The sequence below is a fragment of the Camelus dromedarius genome, chromosome 31, assembly GCF_036321535.1.
Source record: "Camelus dromedarius isolate mCamDro1 chromosome 31, mCamDro1.pat, whole genome shotgun sequence".
Lineage (NCBI taxonomy): Eukaryota > Metazoa > Chordata > Mammalia > Artiodactyla > Camelidae > Camelus > Camelus dromedarius.
The window spans coordinates 8,997,485-9,014,573 of record NC_087466.1 but is presented as its reverse complement, the minus strand read 5'-3'; the positions used below and the strand labels follow the sequence as shown (position 1 = coordinate 9,014,573).

At 39.9% G+C, this 17,089-nt stretch overlaps 1 protein-coding gene across 1 annotated transcript in view; it reads left to right on the top strand.

Annotated features, from left to right (window-relative positions):
- Positions 1–16,517, top strand: part of LOC116151591 (ankyrin repeat domain-containing protein 26-like) — a 50,461-nt gene extending 33,944 nt beyond the window's left edge. Inside the window, exons 22-27 of the mRNA XM_064480950.1 lie at positions 914–1,093; positions 7,409–7,774; positions 8,355–8,545; positions 10,113–10,323; positions 15,034–15,072; positions 16,236–16,517. Of these exons, the coding sequence (XP_064337020.1) occupies positions 914–1,093; positions 7,409–7,774; positions 8,355–8,545; positions 10,113–10,305 (930 nt within the window). The 3' untranslated portion in view covers positions 10,306–10,323; positions 15,034–15,072; positions 16,236–16,517. The remainder of the gene's footprint in view (positions 1–913; positions 1,094–7,408; positions 7,775–8,354; positions 8,546–10,112; positions 10,324–15,033; positions 15,073–16,235) is intronic.
- Positions 16,518–17,089: the final 572 nt, after the last annotated feature.

Here is a 17,089-nt window from a genome sequence, read left to right as displayed (position 1 = left end):
TTAGTTGATATAACTTTATTTTTATTCATGTCAATTGGAATTAAATTTAGAAATATTTCCATCTCATCATGTATTGTTATGACCTCTCCACTCCTTAAAGGCATCTACTTTTCATTCAGTCATAATTTGGGACAAATGTAAATTTTAGCAAAACTGTGTTTGACTTAGTCTCCCCTGTTCTATTTATAATTTACTTTGAACATTTTTTCAAATAATGTGCTCACAGTTCTCATTGCAAGGCTCAGTTACTGTCATTTGGATCTAAGTTTGTCCAGTACAGAGGAACTGGAGTGCTCTGTGATGTTTGAGTTTGGCACTGGGGTCCCATTTTCAGACTAAGCAGGAGCAGCCAGAGTCCTGAGTGGCAGGAAGGGAGTGAGTGGGAGGGGTGGGGGGAGCTGTAGGAGCTGCAGTCCAGGAGGCAGGGGAGGCCAGGTTGTCTCGGGTCCCCAAAGGCTGTTGGAATAACCTCATTTTTATTGTGAGATGGGAGTCTATTGGAAGGATTTAAACACCAGATTAAATATGTGAAGAACTCTGAACTTAAGCCTCTAATGAGAAAGAGGGAGAATGTTCCACAGTGTGGAATTTACCACCACTCATATCACCCACACACCCCTTTCTGTTTGAGACTTCAGTGGGGGTAAAGCTTGGCCACTTCCTGGGAGGGGCAGGGAATGGCTGGTGGGGCTGCATCCATTGTCTAAGTTAACTTACTGTCAATAAGGCAGGAGGGTCACGCCTTCTGTGTCTTTAACGAAATTCAGTAAACAGGAATGTGTGCCCATGAGGAAAAGAAGGTGAATTGATGTCTGTGGGGATAGTTCTCAAAGTCCATTTTTTGGAGTTATATATTATTAAGTAACTCAATGATAAGGTGACTTGAAATTCAGTAACAGAGTTATTTTCTTAGGCCCGTATGAGACAGCTTCAACAAGAGCTGACTGACACCCGAAAGAAAGTGTCCATGTTGGAAGCGTCCCTGGAGGTGGCAGCACATCATCAGACTAATTCAGAAAACAAGAGACGGGATGGAGAGAGGAAGTCACATGGAACTGCGAACCCAGTACGTGTGAAATTCAGCACGTCGGCCGTGAGTGTGCAGCGCAGAGTGTTGCAGGACACGAGCTTTTCAGGGACAGCTTTCTTTTGCATCTTCATTATAATTACACTTCTATTATCTTTATAATGCACTTGTTTCTTAAACTTTGACTTTCATTCTGCCATTTCTTTATTTTTTTCTTATAATATTTACCCTTAGAGAAGTTGAGAATTATACCTCTTTCCTCACAGAAGTTAACTTTTTTCCTATTAAACAGTATTTTTTAGTGACCGCTCACCACAATGAGGCAAGCTAGATAAAATCAGAGGTATGATAATGTTTCATGGAATGTTCCAGAAAATTGTCATGTCTCATCTTCACTTTTGTGAATGGATATAGAATCTGTGTGTATTTATTTCATGGATTTCAGAATACCTTGTGCTGAAAGGTCATTATACAGACCAGTTGAAGTTAGGCATTGCCTTCATTTTCTCTTCATTTTAGACATGTTGTCAAAGCATGGAGAAGTTCAGATCACGTCTGTACACCCAAAATAGAGAATTAAGAAAATTGTCTAGATCCTGCCTTTGGATTTTTTTAACTTTGTTGAGATATAATTCACATATTATAGGGGGATTGCATAACTCAAGTGGTTGAGTACATGCTTAGCATACACAAGGTCCTGGGTTCGATCCCCTGTACCTCCTCTAAAAATAAATAAGTAAAACCTAATTACTTCCCTCCACTAAAGAAGAAAAAAACTCACGTATCATATAATTCGCCCATTTAGGTTGCATAGTTAGTATCTCCTAGTATATTCAGAGATGTGCAGCCGCCACCACAGTCAATTTTAGAACATTCCCATCACCCCGAAAAGAAAGCCTGCATCCCTTGGCCATCACCCCCAGCACCGCAGCCCCCTCATCCCCCGGCAACCACCATTCTGATTTCTGTCTCTATAGATGTGCCTGTTCTGGGTGTTTCCCGGGAATGGAATCTCATGCTGTGTGGTCCTTCATGATTAGCTTTTTTCATTTGACAGAACGTCTTCAAGCTTCATCCATGTTACAGCACTTGTCAGTATTTCCATTTCTGTTTATTGTCGAACATTACTCGGTTGTGGGGCTAAGCCATTTACCCATCCATCAGTCGATGGACCTTTGGGCTGCCTCTGCATTTTGGCTCTTGCTAACAATGCTGCTGGGAACATTTCTGTCCAAGTTTGGGTGTAAACATGTTTCCATTTCTTTGGGGAACAGACTTAAGGATGGAAATGCTGTCGTATGGGTCGTATGGTAACTGTTTAACCTTTTGAGGACCTGCCATACTGTTTTCCAGAGCGGCTGCACCATCTCACATTTTTATCCAAAGTGTATAATTCTCCCAATTTCTGTGCATTCCTGTCACCGCTGGTCATCAGCTCTCCTGGTGGGTGTGAACTGGCATCTCATTGTGGCTTTCATTTGCATTTTTCTGATGACTAAGAATGTTGGGGATCTTCTCGTGTGCTTATCCATTTGTGTACCTTCTTTGAAGACCTGTCTGTTTAGGTTTTTGCCCATTTTAAAATTGGATTGTCTTTTTATGGTTGACTTGTAAGAGTTCTTTTGTATCCTGGGTGCAAGTCTTTGATCAGATGTAGGATTTTCAAGTATTTCCTCCTGCTCAGGAGCTTGCCTTCTTACCTTCTTGTTGGTGTATTTTGAAGAGTAGAAGTTTTTAATATTGATGAAGTTCAGTTAATCTATTTCTGTCTTTTACTGTCCTAAGAAACAAGTGCCAGATCCAGTCATGAAGACACACGCCTGTGTTTTCTTCTAAGAATTTTATAGTTTTAGCTTTTTCATTTTGAGTTAATTTCATATATATATTGTATGAGGTACAGGTCGAATTTTGTTCTTTTGCATGTGGATATCCAGTTGTCCCAGTACCATTTGTTAAAAAGACTATTATTGTCTCATTCAGTTATTTGACACTCGTATTGAAAATCAATTGACCGTAAGTGTGAGGGTTTCTTTTAGATTCTCAGTGGTGATGCATTGATTTATGTCTGTCCTGTGCCAGTACCAATTCAGATGTTATGAGAACTCTTTCCGAGTCTTCTTGCATATTAGCAGTTGTTTTACATAATAATAAAAAGTCAGTGTCGTGGAATGTCTGTAACTCTACTTCTGTGGAGATGGGCTGCTTCCTGAAGGAGCCTGTGGCCAGCTTATGCCTTGCTGACTCTCTGACATGAGAGAAAGTAGGCTTGCAAAGATAAAGTCCATTCCTTCCCCCCCATTCAGGCCTTTAGTTTCTCACCCAATTCCTCCCACTTCACTCCAGTTTCCATCAAATCATGGTCACGGGATCTGCTGACTCAGTCTGCAATATACTTCATTATGTTGCACTCATTATAATTCATAGACTCATCCACAGATTTCACTATCTAGAGGCAAAAGATTAAGCCTGGAAAAGATTAATTCAACCTTCCTCTTTGGAAGCCTCTCTAATCCATCATCTTGCGGTTCACGATGAAGTCCTCTTTTGGCTTGGTTCTTCTGTGTAACACTGGTGCCGATCTTGTTCTTGGTGTAGATCCTGCATTCTCAGCTTCCTGTGTCTACCTCCTTTTACTTAAAAGGAGAGGTGCCTAGCTGTATTTTATAGCTTAATGCATAATTAATGAAATAAATATTTCATCCCATCCAAGGAAAATTTTCCAAGAGTACAGCTGTTAAAAATTAGATAATATTCAATCAGATTATCAGAAACAGATAACAGATCAGTAATTTGAATTTCAAAAGTTCAAAGCCAATCTGTGATATGGAGAAGCAGTGTGCTACAACATGAAGCTGAGACAGTCTTACCTTCCCTTACCAACCAGCTTTGAAGTAAGGTAAAGGAAAAATGGTATTTAATTTAAATACTGCCAAAGGACACTACACTTATGGTTCCATAATATTTTATTTTCTCTGAGAAAAAGAAAATGAAGAGTGAGTGCTAGATTAATAAGTTCTTAAAGCTGCCTGTCTCTTAGAATTTCAGTTAATTGAAATGAGGTAAAAAGGTTGATTTTGGTAAACTGACTATTTCTAGTTGTTTTCCAATTACTAGACTTCAAATCCTATGTCTCCTTGCTTACCAGTTTTCCTTATCCTCAAAGTTGAGGGGAAACTGTGAAATACATGCCAATGTGTAAGAAACTGTAATTGGAGGGAACTCTGAAGTACCTTCCTTCTCACTAGTTCCTAGGTCTTTCTTTCAGTTATCTGCTTCTTCTCATCAGCACTTTGTCATTAATAAGTTAATCTCAACGCTTGTTATATTCCAGTTTATAGGAGACCAATTTCTACTATATTCATGTTACATTTCTCACTGTCTTTTTTCATCCACTCTTCTGTTTATCTGTTTTTGCCTAACAAACTCCCCAAAGTTCAGTGGCTTAAATAAGCATTTATTTTGTTCACAACCTACACTTATGAAAAGTGTGGCCAAGACAGCTGGCCTCTATTCCTCTCAGCTTCAGGTGGGGCAGCTTGAAGGCAGGGGGCTGGAATCACTTGAAGGTTCATCCGTTGATGTCTGATGGTTGATGTTGGCGGTGGGCTGTGGCTTAGGTGGGGCAGGCAGGTGGACCACCTCCCCTGGAACACCTAAGCGGTCTTTGTGGCCTGAGCTTGCCCACCTTAGACTGGGTTCCAGGGTTAAGAGCGAGGCAGAAGCTGAAGTGCCTTTTCAAACCTGCCCTGCAGTTCACTCGGTGCCCCTTTCACTGTTTTCTGTTCATTAGCAGCAGGGCACTTAAGGTTGGCCCATATTCTACCTTTTTTATGGAATTCATTTTGAAAATTTATGGAGACATTCAAAAACCAGCATAATCTACTCATTAGCCACAATGTTTTCTTCCTGCTTCCATATGAGAAATCGACTTATCCCCACTCAGTTGTGAGCAGGTCTCGGTCGCTGTGGTGGTAGGCTCAGGCTCCAGCCCAGGGTCTTACTTTCCCATCTTCATCAGGTCCAGGTGGGGCTGAGGTTCCTGGGCGTGGTTTCTGGAGTACAGCCCTTGGGTACACTCCTCTCAGTGCTGAGGCTTGAGGGTAAGGAGACACAGGTTATTTGCCGCCACACCCAACATTCTGCTAAATCCTAAGGACTCCCTCACTCACAGATGGAAGGTGGGAGGCACAGTGGCCCGTAGCAGTTCTGAAGTGCAGCCCGATGCTGCCGGCTCTTTGACTAGGACTTAGTCCCAACCCTGGGGGGGGCTCTCCTTCGCCGCCCTCTCTGAGCTCTTTGTTCTGTCCCTTTCATGAGCAGTGACCAGTGTTTGCAGCTGAGTAGTTCTCTCGAGCCACCTTCCTCCTTGTAGACCTTCTAAGAAAAACGCAAAGGCCTCTTCCCGTTTTGCACTTTGTCTCTTTCAGTCCAAGCTAGCAAGCAGTAGTTTTGCTACCACAGTTCTCTTTAAAACTGAGTTTCCTGTGAATTTTATTGGGGTCTCTGCCATTGGAAAAGCTATTCTCACGTCTTTTTGAGATAAACTCTTCACCTTGGGCTTCCTGTGAAGCTGTTGTGGGACCATGCCTTTGAAATTCTTATGCTTTTAAGGTCTTTAAAGGAATTTGAGGCAGCACGTTAAATCTTTCCAAGGTCTTAAAGTCTTGGCTTCACCTTTAGACCGTTTTCCTGGCAGCACCCTAGATTTGATCTTAGCCCAGAAGCCATTTCTCTGCTTACCCATTATGTGACAGTTGGGCATGTGGAGATGCTTTAAATGGGATACAGATACTTGAACCCAGTGAGTCCTGGTTCCTTTATAGTTAATAATCCTTTTGTTTGTTTTAGCTTATCTCTCTTGTCAATTTTACTTCCAGCTGTTCGGTAGCAAGAGTCCCGTTTCCTCCGGTTTCAGTGTCATTTTCTTCCCTGGCCTAGAAGCCTTCCCTCTCAGCCCTTCAAGGGCCCTCAGGCTTCCACTCACAGTCTCGGGGACACTTTGGGCTTTCACTCTTACTCGTCTCTACATCTGTTCAGGCTTCAGCTACCTCCAGGTGCAAAGGCATCCCCACATTTTGGGTTCTTTTTTAATGGCTGTGCCCCATTTTTAACATCAATATCTGTGCCAGTTATTTATTGCTAATAATTTATATAATAAACTGCCTCAAAACCTGGTGACTCAAAACAGCATTTGCTTGGTTCCAAAGTCTCTTTAGACAAGGCTCAGTGGAGCCAGCTCATTTCTTCTCCACTTGGCATCAAGCAGGCACCAGAATAATCTAAAGGCTTGTTCATGCACATGTCTGGAAGTTGGAGCTGGCTTGGGTTAAGGACATTCCCTGGGGTCATCGGCTGGGACAGCTGCGTGTACACTCAGTAGGTGGCCTGGGCTTCACAACGTGATGGCTGGGTTCTAAGGGTGAGCATCCCTATGGAGTGAAAGTCAGAGGCCATTTAGCCTTAGAAATCACACAGCAGTGCCCCCACATTCTGTCCCCTAGAAAGCAGTTGACTGAGGCTAGTACATACTTCAGGGGAGGGAATTTCGCAGGGGAAGTGTCAAGGAATTTGTAGAGATGTTTTACAACCACCACCTCCACCTGCCTTGTCTCACCAAATAATGCGTCTATCTGAAGGAAAGCAGTTCTTCCCAAGTCAGTGTCACTGAAATTCCAGCAAGTTTTTTTGTTTGTTTTTGTTGAGTATGTTCTCTTGTTTTGTGGAGAGCCACAAAGGATTACAAGAATTAAGGCTTTTTTGTTTGTTTGTTTAGAAAAATGTATGGGTCATCTTACTAAACCTCTACACTAGGAGATGGATTTCTCCTTAACTCTGTGAATCATTCATTGCTCCTTGGAATGCAATTCAAACTAGCATAAAATATTTGTAGTTCAGAGAAAGGCTTATGGCATTAGAATCCATATTTGTAAGATGTGTTAATTGCAGTCTTTTTTTCAAAGTCTTGTTTTGGGAGGCATTTATTAATTCAGCCCTAAGTAACTCAATGTGATCTCCCTAAAACTTTAAAAATGATGAAGAGTTAAGACTTGGGGAAGGAAGGGGTAAGAGACTTTCTACTAAGAGGTGCCTTATAGTCATTTTATATAGGAAAGACATGAAACAATTACAGAAAAATAAGAGTGTAAAATCAAGTACAAATGTATAACAAAGATGATGACAGTGAACAGTATATTTTTGTGACTCTTGGTGGTTTGAACTCTTTTTCTTGATTTTCTGAGTAATCTGAGTTTCTCCATTCCACAAGGTAGATACACCATTTTATTGCAACTGAATTTATTTCAGCCTTTGATGCTGGGTGAGAGTTAGGCTGTTCTCAGTCTGCTAACCTCATTACCAAACAATTTTATCTTTTTCATGCAGAATGCTGATCTTCCAGCAAAAGAGGAATCTACATCTTCAGTACTTCTCCGTCTGAGTGCAGAAACTCAGCTTCTTCTAAAGGAGTTATTACCTGTGAAAGAGATGCAGAAGAAATGTGAAGCACTAGAGGAGGAGAAGAAGAAGTTGGAGGAAGAAGCAGTAAACCTGAGACGTCACCTCGAAATGAACCCAGTGGAACGCAGTCAAGTGGGGCAGTACGAACGGGAGACTGAGGAGCTAGCAAGACGGGATGCAGCAGAAGCACTGAAAGAACTCGGGCGAGCTGTGCAGCACAGACAGGAAACTGAAGAGCAAGCAAGACAGGGTGTAGTAGAAAAACTGGAAGAAATCAGCCAGTTTTTACAGGTGAGACACTGATCTGTAACGTGCTCTAACTCACTTCGCTGAGAATGACAGTTTGGATGTGTACATTTTATGTGTTTCCTCTACTTCCCATATAGCAGTTTGTTTTGTAGATTTCTGGAAGGAAGGCCGCATTTGTTACTCCCTTTAAATAATTCAGTTTCCATCATCACTATCACTAAATTGATCTTTCAGAACAATTCTCACTAGAGAATCATTTTTAAGACCAATTGGTGTAAATCAAGACGACTAGGAGGAGAAGAATATATTGTGGTGTAAATACTGTGCCACACTCTGGGATTACTCTTAGGTTGTATTGTTCAATTTTTAAAATTTTAAATTGATCCTTTTATTCTTTGAACTATCATGTTACATGAGTACTAATATAAGAGTGATTCAACTTTAATTTTGTAATTCAGATTTAATTCACTTGACATTGATGATAAGTAGTTTAACATTCAGCTTTTTTCTCACACTTAAAATTGCTCTCTGAGTCATTGACTCAAAACTAAAGGGAACAAATAGACTGTAATTACTTAGGTTATAATTATTTTTAAAATTGTATCCTTTTAATTTGCTTTAGGCACAAGCAGCATTTCAAGAAAACGTGTTAAGAGAGCATAAACGTGCTTCAGTAAGTCAAACGGAACACAGAGTTAAAGACCTGGAACCTGAACTGAAAAGTGATTCTAATGAAAACAAATTGGAAAAATACAAGCAACTGTACCTGAAAGAGCTAGAAAATAGAAAGTCTTTGTCAAGTCAGCTAACCTCGTAAGTCAAAACATAGAATTATAGAAAATAATTTAGGTCGTTAATTTGCCTCTAAGGCATAATTCTTATTGAGCCAGGTTCATGCGGTGAGTAGCAAGTGAAAGCTAACTAGATAGTGTAATTTTGGGAAATGATGTTAGCAAATGAACTCTCCTTTAAAATATCAGTCCAGGGCAGTTTGCATCTCCCTGCCTTTTGTTGCTTTTACATGACTTTATTTTTTATATTTGCATATATTTAACCTGATCTAGTCTTTAAGCTAGGGGTTTTGCAAACTTTGTGATTTAGGCAGCCATATTATCACAAAATTTCTAGCTGGAATTCCCATAAATAGAAATGTTAATGAGTAAAATTAACTGTGTTTTGGAAGAGCACAACGTAAACCCAAGGGGCCCCATGCTGGTGTTTGATGAATTTACTTTCTTGATTGTGATATTTGGTGTCACCGCTCGTGGGCGCCCTGAGACGAAGTGCTGTACCCTTCAAGTTTGTCTCCGCTACATAAAGGCATGCTTGGGGAATAGGGGGCTTCACATAGGGGTGAAGGGCAGCATAGTGGTTCACAAAGTGGCTAAGAATATGGTGGCCTGCCCGAGGGGGTGTGTGGAAGACAGAAAGGGTGGGTCCCACATAGCAGTGTTACAAGCTACAGGTCTCCCCTCTATCCGAAAGTAGAGCGTTCCTGTGAAAGTTGTCAGTGTAAAGCAAAGAGGCAGTTGCCTTAGGACGCAACTTGCTGGTGGGTGCATGAAATAAACATGCATAAAGCACAGGCGCTCACACACACAGTCCAAAGCCGTGGCGGCGTGATGCCGGGACACTGAGTGTGGTTCTGGGGAAGGAGCTCGGTGGGGCCCCTCTCGCTGCTCGGGGTGCTCGTTGCCCCTCTGATGGCTTGGGCTAAAACAAACACCCAGCGCTATTCTGGCTTTTTGCTTTTTTTCCATAAAGGTGAAAATCCGCTTGAGATTTTGTTTGGTTATGGAAAACGTGCTGATGTAGGCCTCTGGTAAAAGTGAAGTAACAAAGTGAGCTTTGGGAAATTGGGGGACACTTGAAATTGCCCCTGGCACTGTCGTAGTTCTTTCCCACCATCCACTCTGCCGCCTGGTGCCCCCCAGAGGTGGTGGCTCTAAACTGTTCCTCAGTGCCGCATGCTTAATTTCTCCCAGGTAATGAGTGAGATGTGTATATAAGGGGAGTGAAAGCAAATGCTTGAAAATGGCTTTGAGGGATGGTTTTTTATTTCTAAACTGGTTTCCTGAGGGTGAGTATGTCTAGATGCAGCCGGTGCAGAAGGCAGTGGGGGTCCTCTGTGGGGGCGTCTCCATCTCTGACTCTCCCCACTTTGAAGTACTTGTTAGTTAAGGGCCCCCCCAGGCACATACGTCCTTCTTTAGGACAGTTTTAAACTGTAATTGTTTACAGTAGGTCTTCGCTGACGTATTTTTGGTGTTAAAACGCAGTTTAATGGGACAATCTGTTTACTATTATAGCAACTTTAAAAATACACATCACTTAGGAAGAAAATGAAATGAATGAAATGTGTGCTTTGTGATCCTCGCAGGGTTAATGAGAGGCTGGCCGAGGTGAGCACTGAGCTTCTGCTGGAGAGACAGCACAAGCGCTCTTTCCCTGGCTTTGTTCCTGCAAGGCCTGTTGGCGGACCGCCTTCTGCCGCTGGTACTAGCGTGGAGGCCAAAAGGAGTCCTACTCGAAGAAGGAACTTCAGGACTTTTTCAGACCCTTCAACCACCTAGAGCGATCACTTGTTCCAGGTTAGTTATATGATGTTTTTTTCTTTGGGTTTCAGATTTCTGATATAATTCTTGATTTTAATTTGATGAAATTCTGAGTTGTTTATTTGACTTATGCACACTAAGTAAAAGCCATAATTAGTTGTGCTAATAAAGAAAGGAGACAGAAATTTTATAATTTTTTAAAGTCCCTGGACTTGTAATTTTCAAGAGATACCTGTCATTAACTTTATTCAATAAATGCAACTAAACTGACAAATTTTGAGTTTCTTAAAAAGCTCCATTTTAAATTCTATTTTAGAAATTAAGTATTAGTGCCAAATAACTAGAGATCCACTTTCCAGTGCTTGGCTTAGTTTCTGATTGATTTCAGTTTGGCATTGGTTGATAGTAATTTTCAAGTTTTGCTGCACCCCAGTTTTTCTACCCCTAAGCATAAGTAAATGATTGGCATTGAGCTACTTAACCACATGCGGATGTTTTTTATTTAAAGGAATACAAAATAAATTCTTTTTATGAATTCAATAAACTTGTAACACTAAAAACATTAAGTTCCATTTTTAAGTTTAAAATTTTTATCATTTTCTTCTGTAAGAGTACATCCTTAATTTCTATTTTACTTATAGCGTTGTTGTTTTAATTGTTATAAAATGTCTTACTGAGCAGTTGTAGAACATTTCTAAATATGTAGTCAAGTAAAGCAAATACTTAAATTTTTAAAATGAAGTTCACTTATGTCTCTGTCTTACCCTCGCCTGCAGGAATACCGAGGTGGCAACAATACGGAGTCTTTAAATTACAACCAGTTTTCATCGTGTATCGTTGTTAAAATAGCCATTTAAAGTGGTTGGTTTATGGTTTGATGGTGTTTTCATGATCTTCTTGATCCAGAGAAGGGTAGCACGGGCCCTTGTTAAGTGAGGTCTCAACTTGTTTCTTCTCACTTGGCTTCATGTCATAATAAATCAAAGAAGAAAAAAGCTCAGGTTTCGTAGACAGTGTTGTGGGTAAATTGAGTCTAAGTGCTTCAGAGTCATGAAACGACTGCGTGGCGTTAAAAAAAAAAAATGCATGGCTGACACTTCCGCCAGTGGCTAAGCATGATGCAAACTCAAAATGTTTTCATTAGTTGTCACCAAAACATCGACAGTGTATCACTTTGCAGGATGATGGTGGAAGAGTGTGAGTGCAAAAGCAATGCAAGAGAAAGCTCCTGAGGACAGTTTTCTCCTTTAATGTTTTTGGGGGAAAGAGGTGTCTATGTTTTAGTACTTCTAGATACACCGGAAAATGATTTATTTTAAACTCAGTGTCGTAGTTCCGAGGTACACATAGTTCTTCTGTGGGGCCGAGGGGCCGAATCATGCTAGGTTTAGCAGGGAGGTTAACAAGCCCCGCTCTGTCCGGGTGCAGAGACACGTCTCCCTCAGCACTGTCGGGCGCCTCACAGGAGTTACTGTACAGTTACTGCTTACAGATTTCTTAGTCAGACTTAGAGAAAGAAGGTGCCTTGTGGAATGGCTAGGGATGTAATTACTTCTGCTGGGAAAACATAAAGTAATGCTATGAGAGGTGTGAACATACTGTTTAAAATGACAGGAAGGGATGGGTTTTTGCATGGGGCTTAACAAAACAACAGACTTCCGTAGCTTTTCAGCTACGGCTCTAGAAAGCAAAATGTTAAAAATGGCATTGGGATTGAATTTAACATTCTCCTTTATGTGCAAGGTTTTAACATTTTGGACTGTTCTACTGTGAAGTTCCAGCTTACTCAGCATTTTTTTGTAACTTGACAAGTATTGCTCTAAGCCTGTGATTTCAGTCGTGCTGGTTGTCGAAGCAAGTTTTTTCCAGTTCATAACACTTGGGTTTATTGCCTCTCTTACTGCTGCATGAAGTATAGCCTTGTCACGTGACATTGTTGTAGTGGTGACAGATGGATCCCATATCTGTTTTGTTAATTTTTACCCTCAGATTTCACATTCTAGTTTATTTCTGGGATGTTTTGTCCTACACGTCAGAAGCAACTTTACAGTTTTTACTCAATTGTGTTATTTAATTATATTACTATAAAATACTAAAAGTTAAAATTAGCCTGAGCAGATACATCACTGTTAGCTTTTCTTGCACATAGAATTTTTTTCTGAGAACTGAAAACTTAAAAAATGGATTCCAGACAATATTATAACAGACAAAGTTTCTCTGTTTTAAAGATTTTTTTATGTTCAAGAGTTTTTAAGTATTGGTGTGCCTAATATGAAGCATGGCCATAGTTAATAAATGTCCTTCAAATCTATTTTAAATAGGAAGACTAAATTTTACACTGATTGATTTTGGACTTTTGGTGTATTACTGACACTTTCAAACATTTTCTAATGATTTATTTAAGTAACTTTTAAATTTCTCAAATGTCCATTCAGTTTAGCAGCCCTTTTTCTAAATGAGATTATACCAGTGCACCAGAGCTAAAATGATTAACATTCTAAGACTTTAACTTTTTACATGACGCAGCACTGCATCTCAGCAGAATCTGGTCACGTTTCTTTTAAAAGTAGGCTTCCAAGGCGGGGAACATCCACTCTGAATTTTAATTGTAATCAAACTATCACAGTAGTTAAGCTCACTTCTCATAAGGCAGAGGCAGAGTTCAGTAACCTTGTTTCTGGTATCAGCTCTCTGCCCTGTGGACTCCCTCCTGCCCTCATTTCATTTTGTCTGAATGGACAAATGAGGAAGCGTGTTATCTTTTGAAAGACAATCACTCAACTTCTTCCAGTTCTTTTTCTTTCATTCACTTTTTTCTCTGTACTTAAGTTTTTAGCTCCTTGATCAACAAATTCTTTCTCATTTCTTTTCTCTGCAGCAGAATACATGTATTTAATAGTTACAAACTGACAAGTGTCATTTCCTTCATACATTAACTTATTTACAACAGGATAATGAATCAAAGCGGTTAAATGACTTGATTCTATTACATTTCTGGAATTGTACTTATTTTTATAACATTTAAAATAAGAATGACACCAAATTTTAACTGAAAATTATCAATAATCTGAAAACATATTCACTTTGGAAATGAACGTGTGTGTATACGTGTGTGGCAAGTGTGTTGTTATCAAATTGATCTTGGAAAGAGAGGGCAGCATTATCTTCCAGCCTGTGACCTCAGTTTTGACCTCAATCCTGCAGTGTCTCCAGTGGGATCTTCCATTTCTATGGGACATAGTCTGCAAACTGCCAGTTATGAGAGAATCCTCCTAATTAAAAATCATTAGAATTAAAACTTGCTGATAACATTTGTCTTCCTGTGTATAATTTTCTCACCTTTCTGTGTTTTTGTTAAATGGAAAAGTTTAAGTAAAACTGCAGGTGTCTTCTCCTTATTAATGTTGGGCTTCAGACCACTTCCACCATCTGGACATGGGGGTCCTCACCTAGAAATAAACATAAAGGTCCCAGAAGTACCTATTTAGGAAAATAGCTTTGCAGAGGAAAAGATAGTAATCTTACATTCAGCTCATGTAAAAGTGTGATCTACATTTTGCATAGTGTTTATTAACGGTTATATGAATTTATTTCAGTAAAGTCTTCTCCCTTATTCTGTTAGGCGTTTTTCACTTCACCAGACCCACCTGGCACTGTTGTCACGTTGTTGATGGCAGAAGGCCTCTGTAGAATGCTCTTGTCAGGCAGTGTTACGGAAAATAGTCTCTGAAAATACTGGCAAATGGTAGCCCCAAATTTTGTCTTTGCACCTAACATTTACAAAGGCCTCGGCTCTCGTGTCATTGTTATCACCACAGTGTTTATTATGTCTGGTGGACTAGTTTAGACCCTGTTTAGTGAGTGGGTGACTTTTATAAGACAGATTTTTAAAAGAACACTCTAGGTGGGGACACCTGTAGTTTGAAATGTCCCCACACATTTCATAATTAAATACGTAACTAATTAAGTCAAGTTTCAAAAAGTTGGCCCTAATTTCTAGAATAGAAACAAAGTTATAGTTAAAAAATTACGTATTGTTTTCCTGATTTCTAACTCTAGGAAGTTGTGAATCAGAAACCAACTTTGAAAACTGGTGCTAGCCTTTCTTCTTTTCTTCAAGCAGATTTTCTGATATAAATATTTTAGTTATATACAGAGAGCAAAATACATTTGCTTAACTTGTTTGCCAGTAGAATTTTCACTTGACATTATAACAGAACCCTTTTCTTCATTTTATGCATCTACGATTCTGTGCTAAAAACATTAGCAAGGACAGACCTTAAAATTTTAGTTTTCTAAAAGTGCAGGAATGGAAAGCTCATTTTAAGGAAAAATCCATTAACGTTAGAAAAATTAAACTTTTATAAAGGGCAGTTTTTCTGAGAACTGCAAAGTAATGCATTCAGTGTAGAACGTGACTTGAATTGTTTAAACTCTGTGCTCATAAGATCGGGCATCGCCCTCTGAGATTACGTGTATCTGACAGGGCAGTGTTTACTGTGCTTTCCATCAGGGGAATCTAAATAGCCTTACAGATACATGTTCTCTATTATCTAAAATCAAAGTAAGTAGGAGTTTATTTTATTTTATTCCTGAGATTATTTCTTCTATTTAAGCAATCCCCAAGTTAGGTCAAGTCTCTAAAAGTATTTATTTAAAGGCCACATTTCATAAACTAGCTGTCATTCCTATGATAGTGTTTCTTGTTTAACTTAAACATTAAAAATAATATTTGACTTATTTCAGATGCAGAAGTCAATGAATAATATAGCTAGAGGATTAAAGGTATGTTGCCAACATTTCTGAATTAAATTTAGACATTGATTTCCGAAATGCACTGTAAACAGTAAATGGCACCTCTTTCTATTGTTTGAATAACAGATACTATGTTAAATTTTTCTTACACATATCTAATGAAAAATGTGAAAGCATAATTTCATTCATAATGATAAATGTTCTTATTCCTCATTTATTCATCATGATCCATAGCTTTAAAAAAAATCTCAAGAAGTCTGTGTTCTCTCTCTATTTCTGGCTGTGCCCTTCCTCTCCCGCTGTCCCCGTGGGCCTGTCATCTGCACACGGACCTGTTCTCAGAAAGCATGGAGGTCATCAGCTTCTCGAGTTTGGTAGTGACTGAGGCCAAAAACCCAGACTCAAGCAATCATAGTTTATGTGCCTGTCCCCTGGTGGGTGACAATTAATTCCCTGTCATTCACTTTGTCAGGGGTTAACCTTTTGCCCTCAGGAAGAATTCCAAATTCCTTAGCTTGGAAGAAAAACGCCCACATCGATCTGGCTCTTGCCAAAGTCTTCAGCCGTATCCCTTTACTCCCCTGCTCTGCCCCTTGGCTCCAGCGGCTGGGCAGACTGCGTCCAGCTCCGCGGGCGCCCTTCCTGCCTCCGCTCTTTGTGTTGGCTTCTTGCCTCTCCCTCCCACACTTTCTCCTCCTCCTTCGGGTATCTGCTTACACATCACGGCCACCAGAGGGAACAGTATTGACACAAAGCTGGACGTCCCTTCTGAGTGTTCCAACTGTGCCCTCTTTTATGCCTGTCATGGCATTTATGTCTCTGTACCAAAATTGCCTGTTCATCTATTTTTCCAGTTTACGGTACATGATTTTTCAGGGTGGACTCTGTCATCTTCCCATCTTGTGATTCCAGTGCTTGTCACAGTGCCTTAGCACATGGTTGCTGAGTAAATGAATGAAGAATGAGAAAACCAGGGGCTCTGATCCTTAGCCACAAGAGCAGTTAATTCAACGTGCAGCCCTGGGCAAAGTCTAGAGTGGTAATCTTGTATTTTGTGTTGTAATCGTATGTAGGTATTTTTCATTCTTCTTAAAACTTAGAAGAGTCTCAGCTTTTCTTAAAAAATAAACTGACATTTAGTTACCTATGAAGTATTTTAAGTAAGGAATCTAATTCTTTCATTTTCTTTCCAGCTACTACTGAACTTGAATCTAAGTCCTGCAGACTCTCTCGTAGCCTTGATGGACGAGTCAAGTCTAAGTCCAGATCTGGTTTCAAAAGCATGTGAAGAGTATGTGGAGATTTTGAAGAATAAGCATATGATCTGCAAGATAAATACTAAACATTTACCTGCTGGGCTGTTTGCCTAACATTTTAGTTATTTCCCGTTATGTAAGATACTGACACTGTTTATTAAGGGAAAATACTCTTGTTGTATTATATGTGCATGATTAAAATTGATGTAGTATTTTAAACCACGTTTCTCTGCATCTCATTGACTTTTAAGCAGATTTTGGGAATAAAACCCAGCACTTTGGAGTATTATATACTCAAACTGAGCCCAGATGCCAGCTGTTTAAACAGCACCCAGCCACCCACCAAACTTGTCGTTGATATTGAGCCGTGTTGATTGATAGCTTTTTTGAATTTTCCAGCGTTAAGCACTGTCTATAGACCTAAAGATTTAGACAGACAGCGTTTGGATCTGCTGTGGCTGTTGCAGTGTTCTGATGGATCACAACAATCGCTACAGTGCCATCAAGCTTTCTATCTGTTACCTTAAACACTGACTCACAGATGTTTCCTCATGGAGAAATGAAATCTGCCTCCGGCTTTTCATTTTCTCTATTTACTTTTTGGAAACAGTGTTAAAATTAGAGACAAGTTCCGAGCACCAGACTCAAACGGACATTGTCACAAACCTGCCATCTCTCCCATACATTCTCCTAAGGCGTTATCTATCTTCCCTAAATGTCACTTGTTCTACCATAAATGCCCTTTCTCTCCCCTCTCACCAAGAAGTCATTTGTTTTTCAGAAAATGCCTT